This window comes from Erythrolamprus reginae, chromosome 2, assembly GCF_031021105.1.
Source record: "Erythrolamprus reginae isolate rEryReg1 chromosome 2, rEryReg1.hap1, whole genome shotgun sequence".
NCBI lineage: Eukaryota > Metazoa > Chordata > Lepidosauria > Squamata > Dipsadidae > Erythrolamprus > Erythrolamprus reginae.
The window spans coordinates 24,795,574-24,810,502 of NC_091951.1; the positions used below are offsets into that span (position 1 = coordinate 24,795,574).

The 14,929-nt window shown below is 44.7% G+C and overlaps 1 protein-coding gene across 3 annotated transcripts in view; it reads right to left on the reverse strand.

The window, feature by feature from the left end:
* Positions 1–737: 737 nt before the first annotated feature.
* Positions 738–14,929, reverse strand: part of LOC139159982 (zinc finger protein ZFP2-like) — a 29,344-nt gene continuing 15,152 nt past the window's right edge. Inside the window, exons 1-2 of one of the 3 annotated variants that reach the window (XM_070737466.1) lie at positions 11,261–11,394; positions 738–4,103 (exon numbers count right to left, since the gene is read on the reverse strand). In XM_070737466.1, coding sequence (XP_070593567.1) covers positions 2,384–3,493 — 1,110 coding nt within the window. In that variant the 5' untranslated portion in view covers positions 3,494–4,103; positions 11,261–11,394 and the 3' untranslated portion in view covers positions 738–2,383. Of the gene's footprint in view, positions 4,104–4,214; positions 4,301–11,260; positions 11,395–14,929 lie in introns of those variants that run through there. The other 2 variants (XM_070737468.1, XM_070737469.1) reach the window with 2 other exon arrangements.

Below are 14,929 nucleotides of genomic sequence, written 5' to 3' on the forward strand. Positions count from 1 at the left end.
GCAAGCAAAATTATCTATGAATTGAAAACAATTTCACAAAAATGGGGGGGGGGATTTTATCAGCAAAATAAACCAATAATCATTAATTTGTTTAATTTCAATTTTCATTTCACTGTGTGCAGAAATGTTCAAACTTATTTCCAAGTGAAAAAAGCTTTCAAAAAGACCAAATATAAGTACCTAAAATGAACAATTTGCGGTCTGGGTCAAATAGACCTGGGAACAGAAGATTAGGGTGTGTTATTGAGCAGCACACCAGGGTTAAATCTTGTGGGCATGAAGAGACTCATTACTCATGGCATGTTTGATCCCTGCTGTCACCATAATGAATTCCAGGCACAATGGAAAGGGTGGCTGTTTTGACAACACAGTCATGCGGCCCAGGGATGCATGACATTGCCTTCTTCCCCCAAAATGAGGTTCAGCGACATTTAAAAGGTAAGGAAGAGGAGGCTGTGAGGCCTGCTGGGATGGGAGTCAGGTCTCAGTATTGAAGGCACCCAGTGGGAGTAGGGAAGAGCCTGTGGGACCTTGTAGGGTAGGGAAGTAGAGAAGATGCCAGTGGGGACCCTGTGAAAAAGAGAAAGGCTCAGCCAATCAAAGGGTTGTAGTACAGGATGGCTTTGGAATACAAGCTTGGGTCTGGGCTATGTCTAGAACCCGGAGGTAGCCAGTGATCAATTTAATAACTCACACATTCATTTAACAGCTTCATCAGGGAGGGAAGAGGATGGGGATAGTTAAGCAAAGCAATATAGTTTAATGGTGATTGTACAATTGTGCTTCCAACATAAAATTGTAATTGATAGGTTCCATTACCCTTATTTATTTATTTATTTATTGGATTTGTATGCCGCCCCTCTCCGTGGACTCGGGGTGGCTAACAACAGTGATAAAAACAGCATGTGACAATCCAATACTAAAACAGCTAAAAACCCTTGTTATAAAACCAATCATACATACAAACACACCATGCATAAATTGTAGAAGCCTAGGGGGAAAGAATATCTGAGGTTCCCCATGCCTGACGGCAGAGGTGGGTTTTAAGAAGCTTACGAAAGGCAAGGAGGGTGGGGGCTATTGGGAATTGGTTCCAGAGGGCCGGGGCCGCCACAGAGAAGGCTCTTCCCCTGGGTCCCGCCAAACGACATAGAAGTCATAGTTGATGGGACCTGGAGAAGGCTCACTCTGTGGGACCTAACTGGTCGCTGGGATTCGTGCGGCAGAAGGCGGTCCCAGAGATAATCTGGCCCGGTGTCATGAAGGGCTTTATAGGTCATAACCAACACTTTGAATTGTGACCGGAAACTGATCGGCAACCAATGCAGACTGCGGAGTGTTGGTGTGACATGGGCATATTTAGGAAAGCCCATGATTGCTCTCGCAGCTGCATTCTGCACGATCTGAAGTTTCTGAACACTTATATCTCGAGGTCTACTCCTAACGTGCTTGGGAAATTCTAGCACACAAAATCTGTAGGACACCAAGGTAGAAGATGGAAATTCCAACGGTGGGAATTCACAATGCGAAAGCCTTTTTCAAAAATTTCATGCTTCTGCAAAAGGAAATATCCAGAAAGCACTGCTGATCCTGAGAAACAGATAGCTACCATTGATCAAGGCTGGAATCCTGACTGCAATTTTTCCCACACTCTGGACACTCATACGGTTTCTCTCCTGTGTGAGTTCTCTTGTGTATCACCGGGCTGGCATTATTACTGAATCTTTTCACATACTCAGACATACAATTTGTTTCCTACATGAGCCCTCTGGTGTGTCACAAGGCTGGAACTCTGACTGAAACTTTCCCCCACACTCTGGACCTACATACAGTATTTATTTATTTATTAGATTTGTATGCAGATTTGTAGGCAGAAATTCTGACTGAAACTTTTACAACAATCTAGACACTCACACAGCTTTTATCAAGGTTGTAAGTCCTCTGGTGTGCCACCAGGCTGGAATTCTGATTGAAACATTTATTATTTTTATTATTATTATTATTATTATTATTATTATTATTATTATTATTATTATTAATTAGATTTGTATGCCGCCCCTCTCTGTAGACTCGGGGCGGCTCACAACAGTGATAAAAACAATACATGGTAACAAATCTAATAATTAAAATCTAAAATAACAGTTTTACGTTAAAAATTCTAAAAACAAAAAACCCCAATATATAAAATACATACACACAGTCATATCATGCTACAATTTGGACATTCCTGTGGGTTTTTCCCCGTGTGTTTCCTCTGGTGTATTACCAGTGTTCAATTACGACTGAATCCTTTTCCACACTCTGGACAGATCTGGTTTGTCTCTCGTGTGAGTCCTCTGGTGTGTAATTAGACAAGAATTTTGACTGAAACTTTTACCACAATCTACACACTCATAGAGCCTTTATCAAGGTTGTGAGTCCTCTGGTGAGTCACCAGGTTGGAATTCTGTCTAAAACCTTTCCCACAATCTGGACATTCATACGGTTTTTCTCCTGTGTGAGTCCTCTGGTGTGTTACCAGGTCGGAATTATTACTGAAACATTTCTCACATTCTGAACATTCATACGGCTTTTCTCCCGTGTGAATCCTCTGGTGTCTTATCAGACTGGAAATATGACTGAAACTTTTCCCACACTCAGGACATTCATACGGTTTCTCTCCGGTGTGAGTCCTCTGGTGTGTCACAAGGGTGGAATTCCGACTGAAACTTTCCTGACATTCTGGACATTCATACGGTTTCTCTCCTGTGTGAATCGTCTGGTGTCCTATCAGACCGGAAATATGACTGAAACATTTCCCACAATCTGGACACTCATACGGCTTGTCTCCTGTGTGAGTTCTTTGGTGTGTAACCAAGTGGCAATTCTTATTGAAACATTTCCCACATTCTGAACATTCATATGGTTTTTCTCCTGTGTGAGTCCTCTGGTGTACTAAGAGGGTGGAATTCCAACCGAAACTTTTCCCACACTCAGGACATTCATACGGTTTGACTCCTGTGTGAGACCTCTGATGACTTACCAGGTTGGAATGGTGACTGAAACATTTCCCACATTCTGAACATTCGTATGGTTTTTCTCCTGAGTGAGTCCTCTGGTGTATCACGAGGGCGGAATTCCAACCAAAACTTTTCCCACACTCAAAGCATTCATACGGTTTGATTCCTGTGTGAGTCCTCTGATGTCTTACCAGGTTGGAATTGTGACTGAAACCTTTCCCACAATCAGGACATTCAAAGGGTTTCTCTCCTGTGTGAGTCCTCTGATGTATCATGAGGTGGTAATTCTGACCAAAACGTTTCTCACAAACTGGACATTCATATGGTTTTTCTCCTGTGTGAATCCTCTGGTGTGCTACCAGTCTGCAATTATATCTGAATCTTTTCCCACAATCAGGACATTCATAGGGTTTGTCCTGTGAATGAGTCCTCTGGTGTATCATTAGGCTGGAATCCTGACTGAAAGTTTTGCTACAATCTGGACATTCATACATTTTGTGCCATGTGAGTCCTCTGGTATGTTACCAGGTTGGAATTATGACTGAAATTTTCCCCACACTCTCAACACTCATATAGTTTATAAAGGGTATGAATTGTACCCTACTGAAATGTTTTCCACACTTTGAGCACTCATATGGTTTCTCTTCTGTGTGAGTCCCCAGGCGGGTATTTTGACTGAAACTTTTCAAACAGTCAGGACATCAAAGGTTTTTTTCCCCAGGGTGAGTCTTCATGAGGTGTGAATTTCTTATGAAACTTTTCCCTCACACTGGGCACATGCCGTTTCTCCCTGGTGTGAGTCCTGGTGTTGTTATACTTGCTAAAGCATTTACCACATTGAAATAGGGTTAGACCTTTTTCTCCCAACTGACTTCCAAAGATACCCCTCTTTTTATGAATGAAACATAATCTTCCTCGATCTTTTATGTAACGTATCTCAGACTCTACTTTTCTCTCCTTTCAACTGCTAGGAAAGAAGAATTTTTTTATGGTTTTCTGAAGAAAATTGATTTTTTTAAAAATTTCCGGCTGGTTTTCTTTTCTTTTCTAATGTTGTTTGTTATTCTCAGTTTTCCAGAATGCTCTTATTGACATCTTCTCTGCCTATAAGATTCAAAGAAAAATGTAACTTTGTTTATAAAATGTGAAAAAAAGAAAAAAAGTATACATTACAAAAAATAAGCAAACGTGCCACAATAAAGAATAACCTCTTACATTAGTTATGATTCATTTGACATGTTTGTGTCCAAGTTCAAATATCCATTCAGTCGTTAAATTCTCTTTTTCACTTTGGTGATTCACAAAGTGCAAAGGTTTATCATCCAAAATACCTGGAAATTTTGGGAATAGATTGTACAATTGTAAATACAGTAGTACCTCTAGATACGAGTTTAATTCATTCCAGAAGGGAGCTTGTATGTCGAACAACTCGTATTTGGAACAAATGGCTTTAGACTTTGTTTTTCCCCTCCGAGATAACCAGAAGCAAGGATTCTTGCGCCACCTAGTGGACGCTCGGCTCGTATCCCAAATTTGAGGTCGGGTCTCGAAAAGAAATTTCACTCTTGTCGTGGTTCGAATCTTGGAATACTCGCATGTGGAGCAGCTCGTATTTAGAGGTACTACTGTATATGAATGCAGAGAGAAATACAAAGCCACAAACTTATAACTGTATGAATGTGGAATATTCATGTGTTTTTAGCCTAAAAATATCCCAAAATGGTTTGTCGAACCTTCTGAACTAACTTTAGAGATGTGGGTCTTTACTTGATGAAATGACACCTAAACCCTCTGCAAGATTTCATGTACTAGTTTTGAACTCCAAGTAAGGGAAGAAAATATTTTCCACAACGACTCTGGTAACATCGTACTTCAAGTAGTGCTCACTTACTAACTGCAATTGGGACTGGCATCTGTGTTAGTAAGCAGCCCAATCATTAAGCATACAGTGATACCTTGTCTTACAAACTTAATTGGTTCCAGGACGAGGTTCTTAAGATGAAAAGTTTGTAAGACGAAACAATATTTCCCATAGGAATCAATGGAAAAGTGATTAATGCGTGCAAGCCCAAAATTCACCCCTTTTGCCAACCGAAGCGCCCGTTTTTGTGCTGCTGGGATTCCCATGAGGCTCCCATCCATGGGAAACCCCACCTCCAGACTTCTGTGTTTTTGCAATGCTGCAGGGGAATCCCAGTAGGGGAATCCCAGCATCGCAAAAACGAGCGCTTCACTGGCAATAGAAGTCCAGAGGTGGGGTTTCCCAGCGAAGGGAGCATCAGTGAAATCGCAGCATCACAAAAACACCGAAGTCCTCGAAACCCCACTTCCGGACCTCTGTGTTTTTGTGATGCTGCGATTTCACTGAGGCTGCCCTCGCTGGGAAACCCCACCTCCGGACTTCTGTTGCTAGTGAAGCGCCCGTTTTTGCGCTGCTGGGATTCCCCTGCTGGGATTCTTCTGCAGCATCACAAAAACACGGAAGTCTGGAGATGGGGTTTCCCATGGAGGGGAGCCTCAGGGAAATTCCAGCAGCACAAAAACAGGTGCTTCGCTGGCAACAGAAGTCCGGAGGTAGGGCATCCCAGCGGCCGTGGTGGGTTTGTAAGGTGAAAATAGTTTGTAAGAAGAGGCAAAAAAATCTTAAACCCCAGGTTTGTATCTCGAAAAGTTTGTATGACGAGGAGTTTGTAAGACAAGGTATCACTGTAATGTCATATGACAACGCCAATGTACATACCATGCTTGTTGGCTTTACAGAAAGGGAATGCTATAAAAGCAAAGGTGGAAAAACACAGAGAAATTCTGTGCCTTAAATAAATAGAATTTGGAGAAAAACTGAAAATTGGAAAGGGAAGATGATAATGGAGGAAGATAATAATAGAGGAAGCAGGACTGGGTCGGCAGAATACAGTGGTACCTCGGTTCTCGAACGCCTTGGTTTTTGTACATTTTGGATACCGAACAAACTTTTCGGCAAAAATTTGCTTCGGTATCTGAACAAAAATTCGGATACCGAACAGCCACAGAAAATTTTGTTTGTTATCCGAAATGTTACCACCCGCTTAACAGCCTCCCAGTCTCTATAGTCTAACCTCTCCAAGCTGCAGGAAGGGTGGGGGCGGCTGCAATACCGGCAGCTTCGGGGGGCTCCTTTCCTCAGTGCTTCGTCTTGTGCACCAACTTGTCCTTCCCGGCGGCAGCGGTGGCGACAGCAGTGGCTTCCCTTCGAGGAGCAGCAGCGCCGGGAACGTCACGTGATGAAGGGAAGCAGGTGGAGCCATCTCAGCAGTTGCTGCCGCTCCACCGGCTTCCCTTCATCACATGACTTTCCCGGCGCTGCTGCTCCTCGAAGGGAAGCCGCTGCCGTCACCACCGTTGCTGCCGGGAAGGAGAAAGTTGGTGCACAAGACGAAGCACTGAGGAAAGGAGCCCCCCGAAGCTGCCGGTATTGCAGCCGCCCCCACCCTTCCTGCAGCTTGGAGAGGTTAGAATATAGAGCTCCTCAGATTTTTATCCCATAGGAAATAAAGAAAATAGATTTAATTGGTTCCCAGCGAGTCAACAGGGGCTGGGAACCAATTAAATCCATTTCCATTATTTCCTATGGGATAAATTAATTCGGTACTCGACCAAATCGGTTCTCGACCACACTTCTGGAACGAATTGTGGTTGAGAACCGAGGTACCACTGTATAAACGAAAACTCTCCACAGGGCATTTTATTCCAACAACAGAAGCCTGTCAGTCCGAAGCCAGCATGCTTGGAGGTTTTGGCCTGCCACATTATGCTACATTCTTTTGTAATGTTTCTTGCTGTGGGAAGTTGGGAGGGGCAGTTGCAGGAGGAATTAGAGGTAGACAAAATAAATTCCTTTTAGCGTTTTCAAGGTCATCCTTTGTCAGCACCGGGCGGGAAGAAGATGGGCGTGCAAGGACACAGTGGCAGGCAATTAGTGGTCCATGTGATGACCTTGTGGCTGTGGGACAAGAGAATGAAGATTCAGGTTTTCCCGGAGATGTGCCAAGATGGCTCTAAGAATAAATTTGATTTATGAGGAAGTCTTTGCCTTGGACTCTGATATAAACTTAGATGTTAATTGGAACGCTGACAAAGCCTCTTTAGAGCTCAATCAATCTGCTTCTTGTGCACACCAGTCTCTCCCCCTCAAAATGCTCTGCAGCCGTTTTGGAAAGACATCCAAGGCCTGTCACTTAACCTGAAATGGTCTTTATCTTTCTAAATACAGTCTATTCAGAAAGTATTCAGACCCCCTTTACTTTTGTCAATTTTGTTATGCTGCAGCTTGATTCTACAGTTGTTGAACTTCATTTCCCCCCTCTTTAATCGTCAAAGAGTACCCCATAATGACAAAGTACAAATATCTGTAAATTTAGTAAAAGGAAAAAACTGAAATATCACATTGGCATAAGTATTCAAACCCTTTAATTTAGCCCAGGTGCCGCCCATTTCCTTTTATTGTAGTTGATATGCTTCTACATTTTGATTGGAGTCTCTACCTGTGCTAAATTAAATTGATTGGACATGATTTGGAAAGCCACATACTCTCCACAGAAGGCCTCATAGCTGACAATGGATAGTGTAGCAGAACAATAGCCATGAAGACAAAGGAACTATCTGCAGAGTTCAGAGACAGGAATATTGCCAGACACAAATCTGGAAAAGGCTGCAATAAAATTTCTGCTGCACTAAAGGTTCCTAAGGGCACAGCGCCTGGTGCACCAGTTGCTGCCCTATTTGGACCGGGAGTCACTGCTCACAGTCACTCATGCCCTCATCACCTCGAGGCTCGACTACTGTAATGCTCTGTACATGGGGCTACCTTTGAAAAGTGTTCGGAAACTTCAGATCGTGCAGAATGCAGCTGCGAGAGCAATCATGGGCTTTCCTAATTATGCCCATGTCACACCAACACTCCGCAGTCTGCATTGGTTGCCGATCAGTTTCCGATCACAATTCAAAGTGTTGGTTATGACCTATAAAGCCCTCCATGGCACCGGACCAGAGTATCTCAGGGACCACCTTCTGCTGCACGAATCCCAGCGACCAGTTAGGTCCCACAGAGTGGGTCTTCTCCGGGTCCCGTCAACTAAACAATGCCGCTTGGCGGGACCCAGGGGAAGAGCCTTCTCTGTGGCGGCCCCGGCCCTCTGGAACCAACTCCCCCCAGATTAGAATTGCCCCCACCCTCCTTGCCTTTCATAAGCTACTTAAAACCCACCTCTGCCGCCACGCATGGGGGAATTGAGATACCCTTTCCCCCTAGGCCTTTACAATTTTATGCATGGTATGTCTGTATGTATGTTTGGTTTTTTAAAATTATATGCCGCCCCGAGTTTTCGGAGAGGGGCGGCATATAAATCCAATAAATCTAATCTAATCTAAAATTATTATTATAATGTGTTTTAATTGTTTTTAGTATTGGATTATTGTTATTCGCTGTCTTATTATTGCTGTTAGCCGCCCCGAGTCTCCGGAGAGGGGCGGCATACAAATCAAATCAAATCAAATCAAATCAATAAATCAATCAATCAATAAAATAAATAAAATAATAAATAAAATAAAATAAAATAAATAAATAAATAAATAAATAATTCTCAAATGGAAACGTTTTGCACAATCAGGACGCTTCCAAGAGCTGATCATCCGGTCTAAATGACAGATGGGGTAGAAGGCCCTTAATAAGGGAAATGAACAAAAACCAGATGATGACTCTTTAGAGATTCTGTGTGGAGATGTTCCAGGAAGATAACTATCACTGCAGCCCCCCACTGATCTGGCCTTTATGGCAGAGTGACTCGACAGAAGCCTCTCCTCAGTGCACAACACATGAAACCACATTGGATTTTGCAAAAAAAAAAAAGCATCTGAAGAACTCTGGGAGGAACAAGATTCTCTGGTCTCATGAAACCAAGATTTAACTTTCCAATTCCAAATGTTTAAATGTCTGGAGAAACCCAGGCACTGCACATCACCTGCCGAATGTCAACCCAACAGAGAAGCATGGTGGATGCAGTATCAGGTGGCGTGGGTATTTTGCAGCAGCAGCAACTGGGAGACTGGTCAGTGTTGAGGGAAAGCTGAATGGAGCAAAGTACAGAGTACAAAGTACAGAGTACAAAGTACAGAGATATCTTCAATGAAAACCTATTTCACAGCACTCAGGACTTTACATTTAATTACAGTTTAATGTTTCCAAATGTAAAATAATGCACTTGGGGAAAAGGAATCCTCAATCTGAGTATTGCATTGGCAGTTCTGTGTTAGCAAAAAACTTCAGAAGAGAAGGATTTAGGGGTAGTGATTTCTGACAGTCTCAAAATGGGTGAACAGTGCAGTCAGGCGGTAGGGAAAGCAAGTAGGATGCTTGGCTGCAAAGCTAGAGGTATAACAAGCAGGAAGAGGGAGATTGTGATCCCGCTGTATAGAGCACTGGTGAGACCACATTTGGAATACTGTGTTCAGTTCTGGAGACCTCGTCTACAAAAAGATATTGACAAAATTGAGCGGGTCCAAAGACGGGCTACAAGAATGGTGGAAGGTCTTAAGCATAAAACGTATCAGGAAAGACTTAATGAACTCAATCTGTATAGTCTGGAGGACAGAAGGAAAAGGGGGGACATGATCGAAACATTTAAATATGTTAAAGGGTTAAATAAGGTCCAGGAGGGAAGTGTTTTTAATAGGAAAGTGAACACAAGAACAAGGGGACACAATCTGAGGTTAGTTGGGGGAAAAGATCAAAAGCAACATGAGAAAATATTATTTTACTGAAAGAGTAGTAGATCCTTGGAACAAACTTCCAGCAGACGTGGTAGATAAATCCACAGTAACTGAATTTAAACATGCCTGGGATAAACATATATCCATCCTAAGATAAAATACAGAAAATAGTATAAGGGCAGACTAGATGGACCATGAGGTCTTTTTCTGCCATCAGACTTCTATGTTTCTATGTTACATTGGGCCGCAGGTTCACTTCTCAACATGGCAAGAGACATGGCGAAGGCAACAAAGGAGTGGCTTAGGGACAATCTGTGAATGTCCTAAAAGGGCCGGCCAGAGATCTGACTTGAACCCTATTAAATATCTCTTGATATAAATGATCAAGAAGAATCAGATTTTTATAGAATCTGGGAAAGGATTTATATATGGTTAAATAAAAAGAATGTTAAGTGATTGGTACACAAAGTAATATGTATATGATCAGATTATTTTATTCTTTTCTATGTTCTATATTTTTAAGAATCTTAGAGTTTTTCTTTTCTGTATTAGAAGACCTCTAATTTGAGTGGGGCAGTTGCAGCCCCTATCTATGTTAAATGTTTGTTTGTCTTGTATGGTTTTTTTTACAAAAATCAATAAAAATATTTTTTTTTTAAAAAAAAAAATCTCTTGAGGCAACCAAAAATGGCTCTCCATCCATGGTCACCATCCAACCTGACTGAGCTTGAGGACTTACTAGGAAGAATGGCAGAAAATCCCCCAATCCAGGTTTCCAAAGCTTATCACCGCATAGCCAAAAAGACGTGAGGCTGTAATCACTGCCAAAGGTGCTTCAACAATCAGGATCTGAAATAATTATGCCAATGTGGTTTCGTTTTTAATAAATTTACAGACATTCCTAAAGTTCTGTTTTCACTTTATCATTATGAATGTAGATGAATGTGAAAAAAATGAATTTCAACAGGCTGCAGCATAACAAAATTGACAAAAGGGAAAGTGGTTTTACGGACTGAATGCACTGAATATGTGCTCCTATTGACACAGAAATAACCTCCTAAGGATTTATTTATTTAAACAATTATGTGTGTTTCAGTCTGCAAAACAACTCGGAAGTGCATTCGCTCAAATATTTTCATCTATTTTTTAAAAAGTGGCGTCACTAACAGATGAAACGGTGAACACATCCGAGGCAAACGTCCCTTTTGCCCATGAAACTCCAGGCTTGCCAGGAAAACAACGTGTCAAGAAAACCACAAGGATTCAAGTGTGACGTGAAGAAGGGTGAGGGCGGTGAGGTGGTTAAGAAGCATGAAAAATATATCAAGATTTATTTAAATTCTCCCAAATCTGCCAGGACAAAATCACAGGCAGCATCTTTAAATCAAGTTGCAAAAGGAGAAAGAATATGCACCAGCAGCCGCTGCCCCCATGTTTCATTCTTGTCCCTTCGCTGCTTCCACGCCGTGGAGGAATCCAAAGGGCCTGGCCTCTCCTCCGACCTGCCCTCCACTCACCTCCCAGGAGCCGCTTCGACCCTTCCAGCAGCATAAGCAGCTCCGCCGGCGCCATCCTCCTTCCGTGGATGAACCGGAAGAGGAGCGTCCATCTCCTCCTTAATCTCCTCTCTAGCAATCTAATACTCTATCGTTTCTATCTGTTGCAGCTCGGCCTTCTTTCTATACCTTCCAGTTAAGTAGGATGCTGCTACTTACTCTCATTCTCGGCTCTTTCTAAGCGCGGAGTGTTGCTTCTTTGTAGGGCGCCATCTAGCGACAGAAGGTTGAAAATCACCCTCGTCCTACCTTGAAATGTTTGCAAGACTTTCATGGAATAAAATATGAATATGACTTCAGCAACATCTTGAAAGCTTGGAACTGCGGCGCCTAAAACACGATTTAAGTATTGCCCACAAAATCATTCGCTGTAATGTCCTTCCGGTCAACGACTACTTCAGCTTCAACCTCAATAACACAAGAGCATGCAACAGCTTCAAACTCAATGTTAATCGCTCCAAACTTGACTGTAAAAAATATGACTTTAACAATCAAGTCATCGAAGTGTGGAACTCATTACGCGGAAGTTTGACGTTTGTCTTCGGGACTCATTGGAAAGCCGCGCGGGTGTTTTAAAACGTCGCCGCCGGCATGGGCGGCTTGCCAGCACCCCCCGGACCCCCAACCCGGGTTTGGGGGGCTGCTAGGAAGCCGCCCATGCCGGTGGCGACGTTTTAAAACAGCCGCGCGGCTTTCCAATGAGTCCCGAAGACAAACGCGGAAGTTTGACGTTTGTCTTCGGGACTCATTGGAAAGCCGCGCGGGTGTTTTAAAACGTCGCCGCCAGCATGGGCGGCTTGCCAGCACCCCCCCGAACCCGGGTGGCCGGGCGAGCAGCGAGCGAAGGGCGGGTGGCCGGGCGAAGGGCGGGCGAGCGGCGGAGGGCGGGCGAGCGGGTGCTGGGGAGGGCTTCTCGCCCTCCCGCCAGCAAGAGGGGGAGCGAATGGCGTGGGCGGGCGAAGGGCGGGCGAGCGGCAGCGAGGAGTTTGCGTGGGCGGTGGGGAAACTCCTCGCTGATGCCCGCCGCTCGCCCTCCCGCCAGCAAGAGGGGGAAGACCCAGGGAAGACGCCCAGCAGCTGATCTGCCCGGCGCCATCTACGCATGTGTGCCCATAGAAAAAAGGGCACGCATGCGCAGATGGTGTTTTGACTTCCGGGTTGAAAAATCGCAAATTAGCCTGTTCGCAATGGTCGGGAACGCAATAACCGGGGGATCACTGTATATTCTTTCCTTCCCACCTACTTCTCTTCCTCTTTACTTCCTATCTTTTATATATCACTTAATGTCTATTCCCTTTTATATGTATTGTATATTGGACAAAGAATAAATAAATAAATAAAAACAGTGATCAATGCCTGGAACCAGTGATGGGCTACCAAAATTTTTACTGCCACACTGTGGGCGTGGCTTATGCATTTTGTTTCAACATCTTTCAGTGCAAATTGGGTGTTCTGGGGTAGAGCTCCATTTTCGATACCCCACTGCATGTCTCCCCCCCCCCCCTTGCAGCCGGGCAGTCGCCCACCGATGCCTGGAACTCACTACCTTTGTTGTTTCTTCCGCTAACCCCAAAATCTTCAACCTTATATTATCTACTGTCAACATCTCCCCTTTTCTAAGAGGTCTGCAAGGGGTGTGCATAAGCGCACTATTGTGCCTACCGTCCCTGTCCTATTGTCCCTTTATCACTACTTTCTACATTGTTATGTTAATACAAACTATAATTCTATACTTGTTTGACAAACAAACAAAAACAAATAAATATGATTATTATTTATTATTATAATTTATTAGATTTGTATGCCACCCTTCTCGGAGACTCGGGACGGCTCACAACAACAGAACAGTACAAATCCAATGGTTAAAACAATTAAAAACCCTTAATATAAAAACAATCATACATCTCATACAAACCATACGTAAAGCGGAAATGGCCCAGGGGAATCAATTTCCCCATGCCTGGCAACAGAGGTGGGTTTTAAGGAGTTTGCGAAAAGCAAGGAGGGTGGGGTTATCCTAATCTCCGGGGGGGGGGCGTCACAGAGAAGGCTCTTCCCCTGGGTCCTGCAAGACGACATTGTTTTGTCGACGGGATCCGGAGAAGGCCAACTCTGTGGGGCCTAACCGGTCGCTGGGATTCATGCGGTAGATTATTCTGCTGGCGACAGATGCTTTTGTCTGTGGGAAAGAATCCATGAACCTTACCTGGTCAACAACAAGCATTAAAGGGAGTTTTCAAGTCTTACACTCAACAGCTACCTGGAAAGAGGGTAAGTACCATCTTAACTACCTTAGAGATAGGAAAGAGGAATCAGCTGTGTGTCTGTATACGAGTGCATGCCACACATAGACCATCCTCTATCAACAACAGCTGGACCTCACTCTGTGTTCTCTCCAGCCCCCTCCCACCCCCAACGTTCTGCTAGCTGTGATCTGCAGGACCTGGGAAAGCAGAGGAAGAACTGAAGCGTGAGAAAGAAACATGGAGCTGAATGGTTAGCGAAAGTGACAAAGGCTCTTGTTCACTCTCTCTCTCCTTTTTCTCCGTTCACTTTTGTTACCGTGTTTCCCCGAAAGTAAGACAGTGTCTTACTTTCTTTTTACACCCAAAAGCCCCACTACGTCTTACTTTCGGGGTATGTCTTACATTGGAAAAAAATTGAAAGGGTCGCATTCCCGAAGGCATCTCCCCAGAGTCCAGAAGGGCAGCCGCGGGACAGGAGCCTCGTGAGCCCTTTTCCAAGTTCAACCTCAGGGCTCCAAGCGACATGCACGCGTGGAGCCGCAGACGCATGTCGGGGAAGCGTGTGTCTGGAGGGGAGGAGCCGCTCTGCGCAGTTGGGCAGCCCCACCTGCCTGCCGGAAAGGAGGCGGGCGAAGGAGGGCGCAGCTCCGGCCGCTCGCCTCGGAGCTGGTCGGCCTCGCTGGCCGCTTGCAGCCGAGCCTCGGCAGGACTCGGTTGCTGGGACGAGCACCTTCGCTGCAAGCCGCCGCCCACTCGGCTCACTTCGGACCAGCGCCGTCCTTCGCTTTGCCAAGCCGGGGAAGAGGCGGTGGCGCCGAGGCGAAGGCGAGGGGCGCGCGGGGAGCTTGGAAGCAACATCATTGGGCTCCCCCCCCGGCAATACCCCCGTGTTTCCCCGAAAGTAAGACATATGTCTTACTTTCGGGGTATGGCTTATATTAGCCGACCCCCCTGAAACCCCCGATACGTCTTACAATCGGGGGTGTCTTACTATCGGGGAAACAGGGTATTAGTAGACCAGGGCCACTCAACAGCAACTGGTAAATAAAAAGCCCTGTGAGAGAAAAGTTTGAAGTTTGTAACTCTGAGTGGTAGTGGAGTCCAGCATAATTTTGCTATGGCACATGTGCAGGTAGCAAAATCGCGCAGAGTTCCAGGCTCAGTAGCAAAACCGCACAGGACTCCGCTACCACTCAGAGCCATGGGGGTGAGCACACATCCCTGTTCCACCTTAGCATCCCACTGAGTGCATCTTATACTCCAAAAAATACGGTAGTCTGCTTAATGGTTTGTCACTTATGTTGGTAGAGCCTTTGGTGGACTGAGCACTCTGCCAGTGAAAACAGAGATTGGGAGGACCACACATGGCCCTCCAGAGCTCCAT